This window comes from Bacillus rossius, chromosome 1 (genome assembly GCF_032445375.1).
Source record: "Bacillus rossius redtenbacheri isolate Brsri chromosome 1, Brsri_v3, whole genome shotgun sequence".
In the NCBI taxonomy this organism is placed as follows: Eukaryota; Metazoa; Arthropoda; class Insecta; order Phasmatodea; family Bacillidae; genus Bacillus; species Bacillus rossius.
Window position 1 is genome coordinate 67,581,896 of NC_086330.1, and position 17,307 is coordinate 67,599,202.

Genomic DNA, 17,307 nt, shown 5'->3' on the forward strand with positions numbered 1-17,307 from the left:
TGAAAATGACTGATGATGTCACTTCCTGCTCGGTTCACATGACCGTAGATTTTCGATTTCCCTCGGTGATCGCAAGAGAACGCTGAAATATTATTGTAGTCACTACACCTTATGGGTGCGTGGATGTCACGCACGTTAGAAGTGATCCTTCACATGATAGAGGTATGAGGATGTATAAGAATGAGTGCAAGTAAGTGAGTGAGCAGGTCCGCGAGTATGGAAGTGCGCAATAATACAAGTGCGCAAGCAAAGGAGTATGTAAGTATACAAGTGTGCTCGTATGCACGTGTGCAAGTATACAAGTTTGTAATTATGCACATACAAGTGCACCAAAAATTCGAGTGTGCTCTAATGGAAACATTCCATTGAGCGCCCCACTCCTGAGCACCCTCAAATCTTTTGTTACACTCTGATGAGTTCATCGCCTTCACTTACTCTACAAGCTTTAAATAACACTCTCTTTAAAAATTCTTTAAGTCTAGTTGTGGCATGAATACTAAAATATTTTGTAAATTTATAGACATAGAGAAACTCTTACCGTGGAAAAACTCCCAAGGTGGTATTTTTTTAGTACTATTTGACCCGAAAAACGCTGTTGTATATCTTAGATGTAGCTAACATGTCCTAAAATTTCTTTAATTTGCAAAACATTTACTGAAGCTAACATAATCAACCGTTCAAACTATTTAACTGCTTCCATGACCTGAAGAAAAAAAATATATTCTGGGACTGGGAGAGAGATTTTAAAATAACAGTTCATCATAATAAACATTCATACAGCAATTCTTACTTTATTGTTCTTCCAATGATTGCTCGTTGCTAACAGCAACCTCCATAGAGCCATAGAGTACATACTCACAACTGCTGCATGATACACATTAAAATGAGCACTTCTGCCACCTGTGCTATCGCTGTAAAGAAGTGTAACTTGAAAATATTAAATAATTTACTTGAACAATAAAACTTTACAACTATAACAAACAAGGCAACAAAATACTGTGTTATCGGCTGTGAAGAAGCTTCATTTAAAATTATTCAACAATTCACTTGAACGATTATATTAATCATTATAGTATGCAAAGAATGTTTACAATTGTAACAAAAACATGGATACAAGAGACCTGCAGAGTTTTACATTTGTCTTACTCTCTACTTTATACGTTATCCCTTCCCCCCCCCCCCCCCCCCCTCACCGAGTCGCTCTTCACAAAAGCCATCTCTTCAAACCCCTCGCCATTGCGCAATGTCTGTTACTTCCTTAGACTAAGTGATGCTCATACTTCCTTAGACTAAGTGATGCTCATACTTCCTTAGACTACGTGATGCTCATCTTCACTATTTTTGAGGGCCGGATATTTTTTTTGAAAATAATGCAAGAGCCAAACACTTGGAATTATATTAAATTTTTTACAATACATTTTTAATGTCATAATATTCTGTAGGATGATCCATAAATACAAGATTTGCCATGAGATGCAAAAAAAATATCTAAAAATATAATTTCCAAAAAAATCTAAAAACAGTAACCATGAAAAATGAAATAAATTTAAAAAATGTAAATATTTATATATATTTAATTATTAGAAAACAACACCAAAATCCGTTTCCTAAAAATAAGTGACTGGCTGTGTACTATCATGCTCTAGGGATACAGTTAGAGTACAGGTGTAGCATATTCAACACCTAAATCTGATTTTTGTGTCTTGGAATACCGGCCTAACAGTCAACACTGTGCTAATCGCTCAAAGCTAACCTATAAACTGTGCCACTTGCAGGTAATTTTAGGGCACGTATAAATTATAATTTTTTAGGTAGTTTACTTTTATTCATTTAGAATTTGAAGTGGAATTTAGGGTGGTATTCCAGACATTCGGGTAAGGTAGCGAATAAGCATTACCTTGTTGGTATACAACTGTAACCTAACTCGCAGACCGTATTCCAGAACGCGTTCAAACCCGATCCCTGTCCGGTAACGAAAAAGCAATCATTTTTATAAACTGTGCCCTGCACGAGGCTAAAAACTTATTTCAATGCATTATAGCAGACGTTTGACAACCATCGATACATTTGCTACGCCGAATATCCTGAAGATAGCAGCACTATCGTGCGAATTAAATTGTGTAATTTTAATTTTATCAAGTGCTTTTTAAGTTTCGATTTTTTATTGTTATGACCATTAAAGTGTAAAACATGTACTTCCAGGATAGTTTCGTTGCCATAAAGTTTCATTTGGCACACCAATGCATTTGGTACGTCCCCCGATATTTACGAAATTAAACATATACGAGTTAATGACACCAGATGCGGTTCAGCCACCTGGACGAAACCAACGAAAAAGTGATCTCTGCGCTTGCGCGTAATTTTGGCGACAGAACGGCAACAGATAGGACACCAAAATCGGTTGCCTAAAAATAAATGACTGGCCGTGTCATATCGTGCACTAGGAATATGGTTAGGGTACGTGTGTAATATATTCAACACCTGAACCCTTATTTATGTGTCTCGGAATGCCGACCTTGATGTTATTAAGGTTTTACATTTTGGTTCATTCAAACCTTACGCTCTGAAAAGTTTAGTCAGGTTTTCTATCAGCAAACCAGTTTCCCGTCGCTAGGCGTCGGTAGCTCATGGTTAACGTTGCACCCTTGCTGTCTCCAGCGTTTCTTGTTTCCAGCACACCCGGCGTCACGACACTTTTCCCCACTTCAGCTCTGGCCTTCGACCACGCTGTTTCCCCGCTCTCCGCGCCTTTGCTGAAATCACAACAGCCGACGCCGGAGACGTGAAGCTTTCTAACCAATCACGATCTACGAGGCATGTTTTTTTTTTTTAAGTAAGACCGTTTTTAAATTTAAAAAAAGAGGTGACTTTTTATAAAAAATTTATTTTTACATGAACGCCTGTACCTTAATTTAATTTTCTACACAATTTCCCTCCAATACTAAGGCACTTATCATATCTTGAAATCATCTTTTGAATGCCATCCTCATGGAAGTCTGCGCCTGATTTAACAACCATTGAGACTCGAGGAAACTCATCAGATAACGACGAAATCGTAAAACGCCTGTTCTCTTTCCCTTTCTCGTCAACTTTTCTGCACCAAATCTTACAGTAATAAAATTAATCGCCAACTTCATTCTTCATCATGAACATTCGTGCGGCCATCTTGAAACTCACTTCCGTACCATTCCATCGGTCATAATGTTTTCTCCATAGACTTTACTGATATGACGATGAATTTCAGCCGCTTTCACGTCTTTAGCGCTACAAAAACTAATCTCAGCGCGTATTTCACAGTCGGCGGGATTCTCAATCGACGGAGGTATTTTAAATACTCACAAACAAACGTAAACACAGTCGAATGTTTTCGTACCTAATGGCTTCTGTGGCTTATCAACAAATGTAGGCACATAGCCCAAATGCGAGGAATGCCGACCGCAGCGCTGCAGCGGCAGAATTTCAAAACGGTTCCTACTTTCTTAAAAAAATAAAAAAAAACCTCGTATGACATACGTGTGACAAAAATGGCGAAAGCGACAGGATTCAAATTAAAAATGTTTTTAATTTCCATCGCGTCGCTGGCGCGGCGTCAATGAAATGCGCATCAGATGTTTTCGAAAGTTGGTTAGTGGGCATTAGATTATTAATCCTGTATTTTTAAGGTTTTTTTTACTGAATTTATCCATGCAATCTCTGAAATGTGTTTACAAGCGTTGATTGTTAAAACTGAATGTTAAATTTGAATGGAACAAATTTATCTCAAACATCGATTTAAAAAACAAACATTGGTGGTTGTCGTATGCTTGGTGCTTATGTAACAGCGAGAAACATTTTACATACAACATTTTTTTATCTTTGGTTGCCCTGCGGTTAGATCCGTATGTTCGCATTAACGCGATATGTTTCTGGCATGTTTCGCATCACGCCGTCGCGCTATTGTGATTCCATTGTCCTAGAGGTTCACCTAGTGTACTTAGGCCCGTTCTACAATGGCGCGAAGAAGGTCTCCCAGAACATTTCACTATCGCGTCTCTAATGCTGCCACAATGCATGGAAACATAAGAAATGGTAACCAATGACATTTCGTTTCAAGGTAACTAAATAATAAATTTTAAAAAAAAAATACTATGCTTCGAGATTATAGCACAGACAGAATTTACATATTTCTAATAAAATACACGACAAAGTAATAATATGAAAATATATATTATTGTACTTAAAACGATATTTAACATATTCAGAAAATAAACAAACATGGCTACCACCACAGCCAAGTACTCGGCTTCTATTGGTCGCACGGAGCAACGTAAACGGAAGAGCTCAACACTGCCGAACTAATCCGTGCGGGTCCGTCTCCGTCTGCGTGCTGTTGTAGAAACTCTGTTCCGTGATATCCTTCTCTGTTTACGTGATCCGTCTCCATTTCCGTGCCATTGTAAAACAGGCCTTACGAGAACTATATTCTCTTTATTTGTACTAATTTTCTCTTCGTTTTGTTTCTCCATATTCTGGCCCTAAAAACACCAAAGTAAATCTTCGCGCGTAATCAAGCGGCGACTTCGCTAACTACACTTATATTGATTTCGGTGCAAAAAAAAAATCATCGTATGCGGTATATAGTCGCATAGTAATGTGATAGTTTACCACCCACTCTTCCTACATAATGTAGTACTAGTTCATTCAGTTCGCGCCAAAATGCGGATTGCCGTGTTCATCTTCGACGAAATGTCCTGACGGCATGTTCATCAACCCGCATAGTTAGTAAGTGGAAGCTTGCTCCGTAAATTAACCACTAAATTATGTCTTCTCTCGTGATGTGCTTGTTTAGTAATGTTTTGATTTTAACACTGCATTAGTATTCTGTGCAGTGGGCCCAATATTACGGTTATTCAAGTCTTTGAGTCTTCAACGCCGTCATTCCCACCTTCCATGTTCGGGACACATAAACTCGCCATGTTCTATTCCGTCTTCCTTTTCGTGTTGGAAATTGAGGGTTCCCTTTAAATTATTCGCTGCGCGTGTAGATGCGATCTACTGGCGTGCAGTATTCCGAAGACGGATAAGGAGGCGAGCAGTCTTCTGAAGGAAGATAATTAAACAACATAAATTAAAGTGTAACAAGTTAATGATTTTCATTTGTATTATGTTTTTGAAGTTAATAGTATTATCTACAGGGGCCCTGTATTTTAATTATGTAGGTTGTTAATTTAATGCTAAAGTTTGAAACGATAACTATTTAGACATTTTATAATTCCTATGAAAAACTTTGAGTGTTAAAAAGATTTAGACTACTTGTAAATTCATATAAAAATATAGATGTTAAATGAACATGTAGCTATATCATTGTATTTAATTATTTCAAGGTATTGAAAATCAAGTTATTTTCTATAAGTATTGATAAAGTAAGATTATCAAAGTAATGTTTTAGTTGTTTTGAAGAAAAATCTATTTTGGACAAAGTTACATCAAAGTATGCGTTTCTAATTCTTATTATTTAATGCCAACCTTACTTTTAGAAAACACGAAGCAATAATTTTTTTCTTTTTTTACTGTTTTGTGGTGCCAAGATTGCGACCACTACAGTCGTACTCATGATACAGTCGTTTGAAAATATTAGTCTGAAATGAGGGAAATATGTTTTCAAGTGAGTATAATATATTTTAAAAAATTGTTTTAGATTATGAATAAGAGAAGTTAATTATTACTAGGAATACCATTAAGGTAAGATCTTACGTATTTCTTACTTTACCTGCATAATTTTAGTTGTCTGCTTATTTACTGAACAAATTGGTGCCCAGGGCATTTTCGTTTGTCGCTAAAGAAATTGCTATCTTCCACCTTGGGGAAATAAATCATAATGAATTTGCCTGTAGTTACGCCTTATACCATGGCGATGTAAGTCTAAGAAGTGTGTGTCTAATATTAAATTGGAGTCATTCTTTTTATAAAATTAGTTAGCAAAACGAACCGTATCTTTATAAAGAAATTTGTTTAATCCATTGAAAGTAACTCATCAGGAAAAATAGTAAGAATGGAATCATACAGAGAGTAGTGTTAAATAAAGATGTTAACATCAGCAAGGAATTAGAGTTACATTTTATTATAACAAAAAAAAAGTACTGCATTTATAGTTTGACTTCAATTATTAAGACGACCAAGATTTCGCACTTACACTCCTAATCTCCTCACCACCTGCATTAGACTAGTGTGTTCATCTTCCCTATTTTTCAGGGCCGGATATCATTTTTGAAATTAATTCGAGGACTAAACACATAATAATTAATATTCAACTGTTTACAATATATTTTTTAAGTCCCAATATTCTGTAGGATGATAAATGAAAACACTAGTTGACATGTGATGAAGCAAAAATAATACCTAAAAATAGTCTCCAAAAAGATCTAAAAACAGTTACTATGAAAAATAATATATATTTTAAAAGTATAAACATATATTTAATTATTAGGCTTTTTCAACAGTGTCTGTTGACATATTATTCTACATAAAAGCATATAAGGACTGCTAATCCATAAAGTAAAATAAAAATAGTATTTTTTTTTTTACTAAAAGAGTGTTTAAGAGGGCCGTACGAGGTTATGTCGCAGGTCGCCAGTTGAACACCCCTGCCTTAGACAGCGAGCCCAAGAACCAGGGGTGGCCACATATGCGTGATTACACGGTAACTGGGTGAAGCCGGTTTTTATCCTTCAGCTAATTGATGTGCCATATTGGTTAGACACCCCAAACATTGGCTGAAGTGCGGTGTTTGCATACAGTTTTATATTGCCTTCATTATTTTTTTTATGAAAGTGACTGTTTAACACCACAGATCCTCATTCTTACTTCTTAACCATCTTCAGGCGTTATCAAGCAACATGTTTAAGGTGGAACAATATGGCGATGGCAAGACTGAGAAGGGACGAACTACGTCACAGCATGTCGTCTGCGGGTAGATAAGTATTTCCGTTTACAAATCGACTTGGCTCTCATTGTCTCCTAGATATTATCCCTAGTGTGGGCCTACTAGGAGTTTTGTATCTTATTATTATTCTTCGTCCCATGCTGCCATTTAATTCTTAACAATGTAAGTGGTCTACTAAGTGTTTGTTTTATATTACTAGCTAATGCCCGGGATGCGTTGCAATGTTTCAACCATTTTTTTTTCTGTAATTTGTTTGAAGTAGGTACACATATACAAAGTACCTCTCTATCTCTCTCTAATTCTCTATCCTTCTATCCATCTGTCTTTATGTATATCTCTATCTCTCTATCTCTATCTGCATATGTCTGTCTACCTCTACCTGTCTTTATCTCTATATCTCTATACATCCCCTTATAACTAACTCTATTGCCTCTATATACATATATATTATTCTCCTCTACGTACCTATATATCCCTCTATATCTCTATACACGTCACACTATAGCATTTAAAATATTAAAAATCTATGTTTTACCTATCTCCTATCTAAATTTTTATTTATATTTTTCCCTGTCACAGGTGTGACACAGGTATATAAAAACACACGAGTATTTGAATGCAATGTTGTGTCAAAATTTCAAAGCAATCGGTAAAATTCTTTCAGAGATTTAAAATTTTGAAAGAACGAACATTTACATTTTTTATTTATATAAATATTACTTTATATTGTACGTTCTACAAATTCTATAAATTAATCTGAGGTAACTATAGCTGTAAACAAAAACGCTATCGTAGGCGTACTAAAATAAGAAATGATTTGCACGTGTGATAGAGAGGCGGCGGCGCACGTACCCAGGGCCGCAACTAGAGTCTCTGGCACCTGGGGCATGAATGGGTTCATGCGCCCCCCCCCCACCTCTTTTTTGCACATACCACACCAATAAAGGGGGGGTCCGGGGGACCTCCCACGGAAAAATGGTGCTATTTAAGCATTTTCCATACCTACATGTAACAGTGTCTGTGCTACTGTACCTTCCATGCATGAACCCACTATGTCCATAAAGTAGTCCGTATAATCACTAGACTTGTTCATTAAATATGTTGAGAAGTTATATTATAATCAGATTAGACATTCTTGGCATGCAAGTTAAAACACTTTTTACCAGTTACTACCAGTTGTAGTAGGAATTACAATGCAAGCGATTTCGGCGCCCCCACAGCTTTGCGCCCGGGGCGTATGCCCCGCTTGCCCCCTTCCCCCCCCCCCCCCTAGTTGCAGCCCTGCACGTACCTCGTAAGACCAGGTGCAGGGCACGCCGGCGAAGCGCCGCACGCAGCGGCCCAGCTCCACGTCCTCGTGCGCCGTGTACAGGTTGCGCAGGCAGCGGCGGATGTGCGGCACCACGCGCGCCAGCGTCTCGCGGCTCAGGATCACGCCAGGCCCGCCCATGCAGAAGTTCTCGTCGTACTCCAGGCTCAGCAGGCCGAACTCCTCCTGGTTGCCGCGCCCGGCCTGCCCTACACAGGACCGCCGTGCCACACCAGTGACACTACCTACCGCGTGCCTTCTTACCGTAGGAGCACCTAGCCAGGATAATAACACTACTTTGGGCTCATTGCTTTTGCAATTATTATCACAGGACTACCGTGCCGCACCAGTTACACTACCTACCGCGTGCCTTCTTACCGTAGGTGCACCTAGCCAGGACAACAACACTACTTTGGGCTCATTGCTTTTGCAATTATTATCACAGGACCGCCGTGCCGCACCAGTTACACTGCCTACCGCGTGCCTTCTTACAATAGGAGCACATAGCCAGGACAATAACACTACTTTGGACTCACTGCTTTTGCAATTATTATCACAGGTCTACCGTGCCACACCAGTTACACTACCTACCGTGTGCCTTCTTACAATAGCCAGGACCACAACACTACTTTGGGCTCGTCACATGATGTTCATGCTAGGCCAATAAGACTACATGGTCTTGTTGTGTTTACAGTAGGCCTTCTTACCACAGGAGCGCCTGGCCAGGAAAATTAACACTACTTCGGGCTCAATGTGGGAGCATCATTTCAGAACAATTAAAACTACATCGAATCCATTAATTTATTAATAACCACATTTTCCGGGTTTTTATTTGAGTCTTTGTTGATTTTTCATGTTTCATTTCCAAACAAGTCATTACAGACGAATTAAAAGTTAATCGGTGGCAGTGGAGAATGCGACGGAATGCACTGGTATGCAACTCGAGGAACCCTGATGGTTCGCAACCGCTTCCACCCAGTTTCCCCATTTGCAAAGAACATTCCGGTTTCGACCTCGCCGGTAATCAAACCCGGATGTGAGATGTGAGTCATCTGACCGCTCAGCCACCGCACACCCCCTTGCATTTACACGTGAAACAGTGGGCCAAGGATAAATATGTTCAGTTTAGACCAGTGGTTCCCAATTTTTCTGCCAAGGAACCCTATGATCGCTTTTTTTTTGCAGAACCTCTACTCATAAAAAGTAAGTTATTTAACAATAATTGTGCCTGCTTGATGTGACATTCATCCCGACTCAAGGAACCCCTGTGACCCTGCCACGGAACCACAGGGTCCCGCGGAACACCTTTTGGGAACGGCTGGTCTAGACAATAGCCTGGCACGTATCAATTTTCTCTGGTTCGCTGGCTGAACACGCACCTTTACCACCCCTTGCCTTGGGGAGAGAGGACATTGTAAGGGGGAAGGGGGGGACTCTTGCCCCTTTTCTACATTCCTTTAAGGACACGGCAGTCCCAAACAAAGCACACTCCCTGACGTACCATTATCAGAAATTCTGATGCGGCCGCCACACTACCCTGTTTCTATTGTCGTGCGATGCAGGTCAGGTAGGTTTCCTTCTTGGGATCCGTTCACCAAAGAGTGGGATCAGTTTTTTAAGGCTCGGTCAAACACGCCAGGTAGAATGTTTTTTTTTTTTTTTTTTTCATTTTCTCGTCATTATTATTGTTTAAAATATATTTCTCAAATTTTAACACGATACTTTTGTTGCATTTATTTTTTTGTAACAGATATTTTCAACAGTGTAATAGAATGGGTGCAAACATTTGTGAAAGTGTTAATAATTACGAAATCTTGAGTGACATTTTACACCCATTACAGCAGCGTACGCAGAGTTTTATTTTGAAGGGCGATAGAACCTCTTTGCCTGCTGTTTGCTTTCGAATTCTTTCGCTTTGAAGGTTTTTTAAGTTTGGAGGGATTGGATGTAACCCCTTCCCCCTTTTTTTTTTTTTTTTTTCAATTTTCTCGACTGGTCCATTATGTTATACTTTGTGGATATCGGTTGAAAATGTTGTTACAGAACAACGTGCGCAATGAAGGTATGCATATGTTAAAAATTTTAGAAATAAAAATTAAAAAACAGAAATGAGGATAAAATGTAAGATTAAAAAATGGCGTGCGAGACCAACCTTAACCCAGAGGTTTCTGGGTTTTATGTCCGGGTGTGAACCAAGAGTTTTTTTTGTCTGTTTCAGATGTACAATTTATTTACCTTAACTCTGTGGGAAATATTAAACATAACTCTATAACTTTATTCTTGATACAGTGATTGAGGAGTTCTTACGTTAACATTATTTTACAAAATTGCCAGTGTTAAGTAAACAGTTAGGTATAAGTTTCTTTGAATAAAACAATCAAGACTTTTTTCTTTTCCAGATTTTTTTTTAAATATCAGCAGGTTTTTTGGTTGATATTGAAATACCACATTTAGAAAAATTCTACTAATATAAATAAACGTGACAGTTTAGATTTTTTTATACTTATTCATGTCTTTACTACTGAATTTATTTGGATAAAAATGTAAACAGAGGTATCAATATAGTGAATTAACACATAGCCTAATTGCAATTACTATATTGCACCCATGAGGGACTAAAAATGGAGAAATTTCTGTTTCATATTACAAAAATTATAGAAGGTAAGATTTTGGGCACAAATCGTGGGTGACTTTTCTCTGTGTCCGCAAAGTTACAAAGTCGTGTATTTTAAATTTGTAAAAAATATATATGTATGCTCTTTTAATTACAAGTTGTTACCGCCAGGCGTTTCACAGAGATTTCCGACAAGTAAACGTTGCAATTGTGTGTTGCTACGAGTGAAAATAAGATGATTAGAGAAAATTATCACTCTTGCAAGAAACAAAATTTGCCAACATAACCTATTTCAACTAATGCACCAGTAACAGTTTGTATAGTTCAGATGCTATATTTTTTTTTATGATGATAGTTCACTTATGTATGTTTTACTTTTAGACAAATAATTGGACCACAATAATAAACTTTGTACACGAAACTAATCCGTACGGCGTGAGATAGGTAGAAAATTAAACAAAGCAGTAAGACAAGACAAGTGGAAGTTACAATTGTCAATAACTCCGGATGTTTAGTAGCATACAAGTAAATCACTAGCAAATTGTGGGAAGTCACTAGTGATAACAAAGACTGGTTTTATGAAACACTAAAACTTGTTATTGGATACTTTCACCAACTTGTAACTTTTGAAAAATGGGCCGTTGGTGTATGGAGGAGGAGACTGAGGGGGGCTTTGTCGGCAACACTTCCATACAAGCGAAAACCAAAGCGACGCGAGTTCGCGTGTGTGGATATCGATAGTCGAGATAGCACGGCCCGGCCCGGCCGCGGGGAAAACGCCTTGGCCAGGAGCGGACCATCTGCGCGGCAAATGTTCCGTGGTGCTAGGTCGTGTTCGACGAAGAGCCAAACAAGCACCAGACAGGCTGCTCGTGGTGCGCGTGTCTCGCAGATGAGCGAGTGGCGAACATTGCTGTATCCTTAGACCGAGCTTATAAACTACACAAGAAAAGAAACCAACGCAAGAAAATCACGGGCGTTTATAAAGCATGCAAGTCGCAAGAAGTCACCAATCATACAACTTAAAATTGTAAAACAAAGAAAACATTACCACACCGGGTTTCGTTTGATAGTAGTATATAATAGTATTTCCGGCAACTGGGTTCTGGGTGGGTGCTGTCTTGAAACATACAACTCCGATGACGTCCCAGCGGCCGTCTCTGATGACCTTTGACATTAGCCTTAAAAATTGGCCAAAAATAACCCCAAATTCACCTAAATTTCCTGTTTTTTAGGAAAACATTTCGTCAAAAAATCTAAAAAAAAAAAATAAGAAAAAAATTCCTATTTCGAGGGGAAAATTCCCATCTTTAGGGAGAATTACCCTATTATATCCCCAACAAATTCAAAATTTTGACATTCGAAATGTCTCAAAAAAGACTTTTTGGCTTAGAAAAAACAAAAATTCCTAAAAGTTGCTTAAGACTCCGAAAAGCAAGATGCCCTAAGCCGCTGAGGCCATTACCTTGACCTCGGCCGCCATCTTGTATGACGTCACGTCCGCTATCTTGAAAATCCGTAATTATTATCAGAAATTTATGGTATTTTTTAATTAAAAAAACTTTATATAATAAAATTATTAATAAAAACATTATATCATTTTAAAATTATGACATCACGTTCGCCATTTTGGAAATTCGTATTTATTTAGCTAGAAATACGGTAAAATATTTAATTTTGATAAAAAAAATATTTAAATTCAATTTTAATAAAATTTTAATTAAAACACGCACCTACGTCATAGAGCTCGGAGTCATCGGTTCGAACCCAGCGAGGACAAAATAAAAATGGCGACAGAAACTTCCTCCACAGAGGCCACTGACAGACTGACTTCCCACCACAGATGCCAAGAAATATCAGGCATCAGCCAATATGACATCACGTCCGCTATATTGTTTTCGTCTGCTGGAGGCCACCATTTTGGATGACATATTGTTTTCGTCTGCTAGAGGGCACTACCAACAGGTTAGTTTAATTTTTACCCGCTAGAGTGCAGTGAATAATTTATTTTCAGGGCGCCCGCCATCTTGTCGTCCATCTTGGCTGCCATATTAGACATCTATAATTATACAGATATCAATTCAGAGAAAATTCCTAAATTCAACAAAAAAATCAATTATCAAAATAATGATTTATTCGATCGATATCCGTATTCGGTTCGATCCCTGAACGATGCCAAAAAAATGGTAATTTTAGGTTCAAAATATTTATTCAATAAATTATGTGGAAAAAACCTCATAACAGCTTAGGTTACTTGTATATCAGCCTCCAGTAAGCCGATGACATATAGGCAGCCATATTGGAAATTCGTAATAATTAACCTAGAAATTCGAAAAACATTCTAAAAATCATCACAAATCGTATATTAATGGGAGATTGACTCGTTAGATTACCGTCCTTGGTTTGATACTCGGCAAGTGATAAATTAACTAAAGCTTAAAATAAATTTTAAATTGTTTCTCATAACATTCTGTGGAGTTTATTAATCATTCTCTCTAGGATAAACGAAGCTATATAAGTTACCTGTCCGACGAAATAAATACATTGTCGCCGTGCCTACCATGAAAGTCTAATTTTTGATACTTGTACAAAGTTAGGCGTATAGTTCAAGTGTCTTCGGACCACGAGGCTACAATGGCAAGCGTATAGACCAGTCGTCTCCGAACAACGAAGCCAATCATGTCATGAGTACAGACTTACCGATGCTCATTCGTCGTCAAAAAGAAAGCACATTCTAAAAAGAAAGCACATACATAAAAAAGCACATTTAAAAAAGGATTTCATATTAAAAAAGGAAGCACATTTAACTAAAAGGACACACATTTGTACGAAAATAAAAACTTGATAGGCTACTATCTCATCAGAAGGATACGATCTCATCACAAGGATACGATCTCATCGCAAGGATACGATTTCATCACAGGGAAACGAACTCATCAGAGGGATACTATATCATCGCAAGAATACGATCTCATCGCAGGGATACTTTCTCATCAGAGGGATACGATCTTATTACAGGGGTAGGTTCTCATCACAAGGATGCGATCTCATCACAGGAATAGATTCTCATCACAGTGATACAATCTCAAAAGAGGGATACGATCTCAATGCAGGGATACGATCTCATGGCAGGGAGACTATCTCATCAAGGGATACGATCTCATTAAGGGATAAAATCTTATAACAGGGACACGAACACATCACAAGGATACGAGCTCATCACAGGGCTACGATTACATCACAGGGATACAATCTTATCACAAGGATACGATCTTTTCGCAAGGATACGAACTCATCGCAGGGAAACGATCTCATTAAAGGATACGATCTCATTAAAGGATACGATCTTATCAAGGGATACGATCTTATCAGTAGGATACGATATGTCACTAGATGCAGTAAGTAAGTAACGCATCTAATTGTCTTTGACTTCACCAATCTTTGGCTCCAAATCTCCAATTGCTCTAATACTCCAATTGTTAAAATGCTCCAACTGCTCCAATTGTCATGAATGCTCCAACTGCTCCAATGCTCCTAGAGCTTTAATCAGCAGCGTTAGTTAAATTCATAGAAGAAACTTGTCACAAAAAAAATTATACCTGCAGGTATTAATTTCTCAGGAATAACCAGAAACACTTGGCGATAACTAGCAGAAATATAGCCCGGAATAACCAGAATCACTGGGAGAATATTGGCAGAAGTATCGTCAGGAATAACCAGGAGCACATGGAGAAAAATTTTTGTTTTTTTTCTAAGGGAAAAGTCTTTTGCGGCATTTATAATTTCGAATCTTGAATGTTTGGGAATATTAACGTGAAATTTTTCCGCCAAACGGGAATTTTTCCTTTGGAATAGGAATGTGTATATGTATATATATATATATATATATATATATATATATATATATATATCCTGATTTTTTCTACTTTTCGGGGGAATTTTTTTTCCTAAAAACTGGATATTTTGGCTAAATTGTGCGAATTTTTGGCAAAGGAAGGTAAAGGTCAAAGGTCAAAGTAAATTCAAAGGCCAAGGTTATACAAGATAGCAGCTCTGCACGTGCTATGAATGTTGAGTGGGTTCACATCCCATTCTCGTCGCTATGTAATGCAGTTAAGCAAATAAAAGTATTTTATCATCCAAAGTGTTTTAACTTCCACATTGTTAAGAAACCATTAATATAGCAACAACTTAATGAGTCCTAGAGCATAGAAGTACAGTTTACAGAAAATCCTTTACGTTCACAGCCAGCAAACTGTGGAATGACTTAACAAAAATTAATTTCAAACTAAACTTACGTTAATAGCACGGCCGTCGAGAGAGAGGGAGAGAGAGTAAAAAAAGGTGGGTGTAGGGGGGCCAAATACGCAGAGCCCTAACACCAAAGGGGACCCGGTTGAGTACCTAATTATTTGTTATGCATTTGTTTTACCTGAAACGGCAAAAATTACAATTATTGTATTGCTAATAGTATTCATTAGAAACCTGATAAGTTATGTAATTTTTGCAGACACGTTCACAGTTACAATCACTTTAACTTTTAGTCTATATATATATATATATATATATATATATATGTTAACTGTGCAGTTTGAAAAAAAACTATGCATTAAGTAATAGGAATGGGGCTCGACAAAATTATTTGCCCTCAGCACCTTATTTCCTCTCGACGGCCCTAGTGAAGAATATTGTTCCAGAAGTACAACAAATTAAATTCCGGGGTAACCACGGCCATGTAATTATAGTTATTTTACATAGTTTATTTTTGTTTTCCACATCACTTATAAGATCAATTATAATGAAAGATACTGTCAGATGTAAGTGCATGAAAGTCACGTATCAGTATTGAGAACCGGTGCAAAGGAAAGACGGGCGTGTCTCGTACCTATGAAGAGCGGCTTGCGGCTGTCGACGGAGCGCAGCAGCCGCTCCAGCCGGTCGGGCCGCACGTACACGTCGTCGTCGGCGCGCACGAACCACTCGTAGCGGTCGCCGTAGTGCTCCCACATGTGCTTCAGCATGAGGAAGGACTTCTTCTGCGGCGGGTAGGAGTCGTCGACGCCGGGCAGCGCGACGAGCGGCAGGCCGGGGGGAGCGCGCGACCCCCACGACGAGAAGAAGAGCACGCGGCCGGCCAGCTCGCGGCCCCACGTGTCGCGCACGGCGACGGCGCGCGTGCGCAGGTACTTCTGCGCCGTCATCACGCCGACCAGCACGAGCTCGCGCTGGGGGCTAGAGCGTGGCTGCGGCGGGGGCAGGGGAGGAGGAGGCGGGGGCGAGGGGGCGGCGGGGCAGGCGGCCCGCGGGCGCAGCACCAGCCACGCCAGCAGCACGCCGCACGCCGCGCCGGACAGCAGTCCCAGCAGCAGGCTGTGGCAGGGCCGGCGCCGCCGGGGCGCCATGCGGAGACGCTACAGAGGGCCGCGCCAACACGGGCGGCGCTCCGCATGCTGCAGCGTCGCGGGGCTGCAACACCGACAACCACCGCGTGTACCAGCTGCATGCTCTCCGCATTTGTCCTGGGCTGAACGCAGTACTTCCTAGCGGGCACGCCTTAATATTGAGCTTTTCAGTTAATTTTTAAGATAACATGTTAGTACACTCTGCATGTAATTCCATCGGTTGATAACTAGTCCAACATAATGACTACTTATGGCGACAAAGTGTTTTCTTGCAGATCTTAGGTTCACGGATCTCTATGACATGCAGTAGGTATGTGGTGCCCGCCTAGCAAGGGTGTAGGTATTTGAGATAGCTGAGGCGGGATGATAAGAGCAAAACTCGCTGGTGCTTCTAGTGCGGTGTCGCCTCTAGGCGCAAGGCTGTGTTCTCGGCGAGGATGGGACAACTGTTTGAACGGTATCCATAACATTATGTGGAGATGAATGAAGGTAAAAGGTGTAAAGGTGAGATTTCCATAATCTATACACACATTTCATGCCTAAAAATAATTTTGTAAACACGGGTTTTGGCAAGTTTCATTCTTCTAAAAATACATTTTAAAAACGAAATCCTGAAACAGAACTTACTCATCAGCCCTTCAAGTATTCTCAAATGCTTTTTCGTAAGCAGATCCCACTCGCTACATCTTTAGCAGTTATCAAATCACGTTTTTTTTTTTCTGAATCAACACACCGCGTGTGTACCCAAGTAGGCGGGGCTCTAAGAGAAACAAACATCCAAGCAGAAGACACATCAACGTCAGCGGCTGTTGACAACTTGGCGACAGGTGATTGGCCGCGATACCGGCGCGGTTAATGACGTCAAGCAGCCGCTGCGTGCAGTCAAGGCTGACAAATCGCGACCCAATGGACACACGCCAGAGCTACACACAGGGAGCGGGAGGGGGATATACCCCCCCCCCTTCCCCCGGCGGACATGGAATTCTGCGCACGCTGCTCCTTACAGACGCTCCGACAGGACTTCCCGACATGACCGCATGTTCCGGCCGTCCTCGTCCTG

The 17,307-nt window shown here is 39.6% G+C and overlaps 1 protein-coding gene across 2 annotated transcripts in view; it reads right to left on the reverse strand.

The window, feature by feature from the left end:
* Window positions 1-17,307, reverse strand: part of LOC134537076 (chondroitin sulfate synthase 1) — a 143,380-nt gene that overhangs the window by 84,284 nt on the left and 41,789 nt on the right. For both annotated transcript variants that reach the window (XM_063377323.1, XM_063377314.1), the window contains exons 2-3: window positions 15,731-16,311; window positions 8,214-8,440 (exon numbers count right to left, since the gene is read on the reverse strand). In XM_063377323.1, the coding sequence (XP_063233393.1) occupies window positions 8,214-8,440; window positions 15,731-16,247 (744 nt within the window). In that variant the 5' untranslated portion in view covers window positions 16,248-16,311. The remainder of the gene's footprint in view (window positions 1-8,213; window positions 8,441-15,730; window positions 16,312-17,307) is intronic.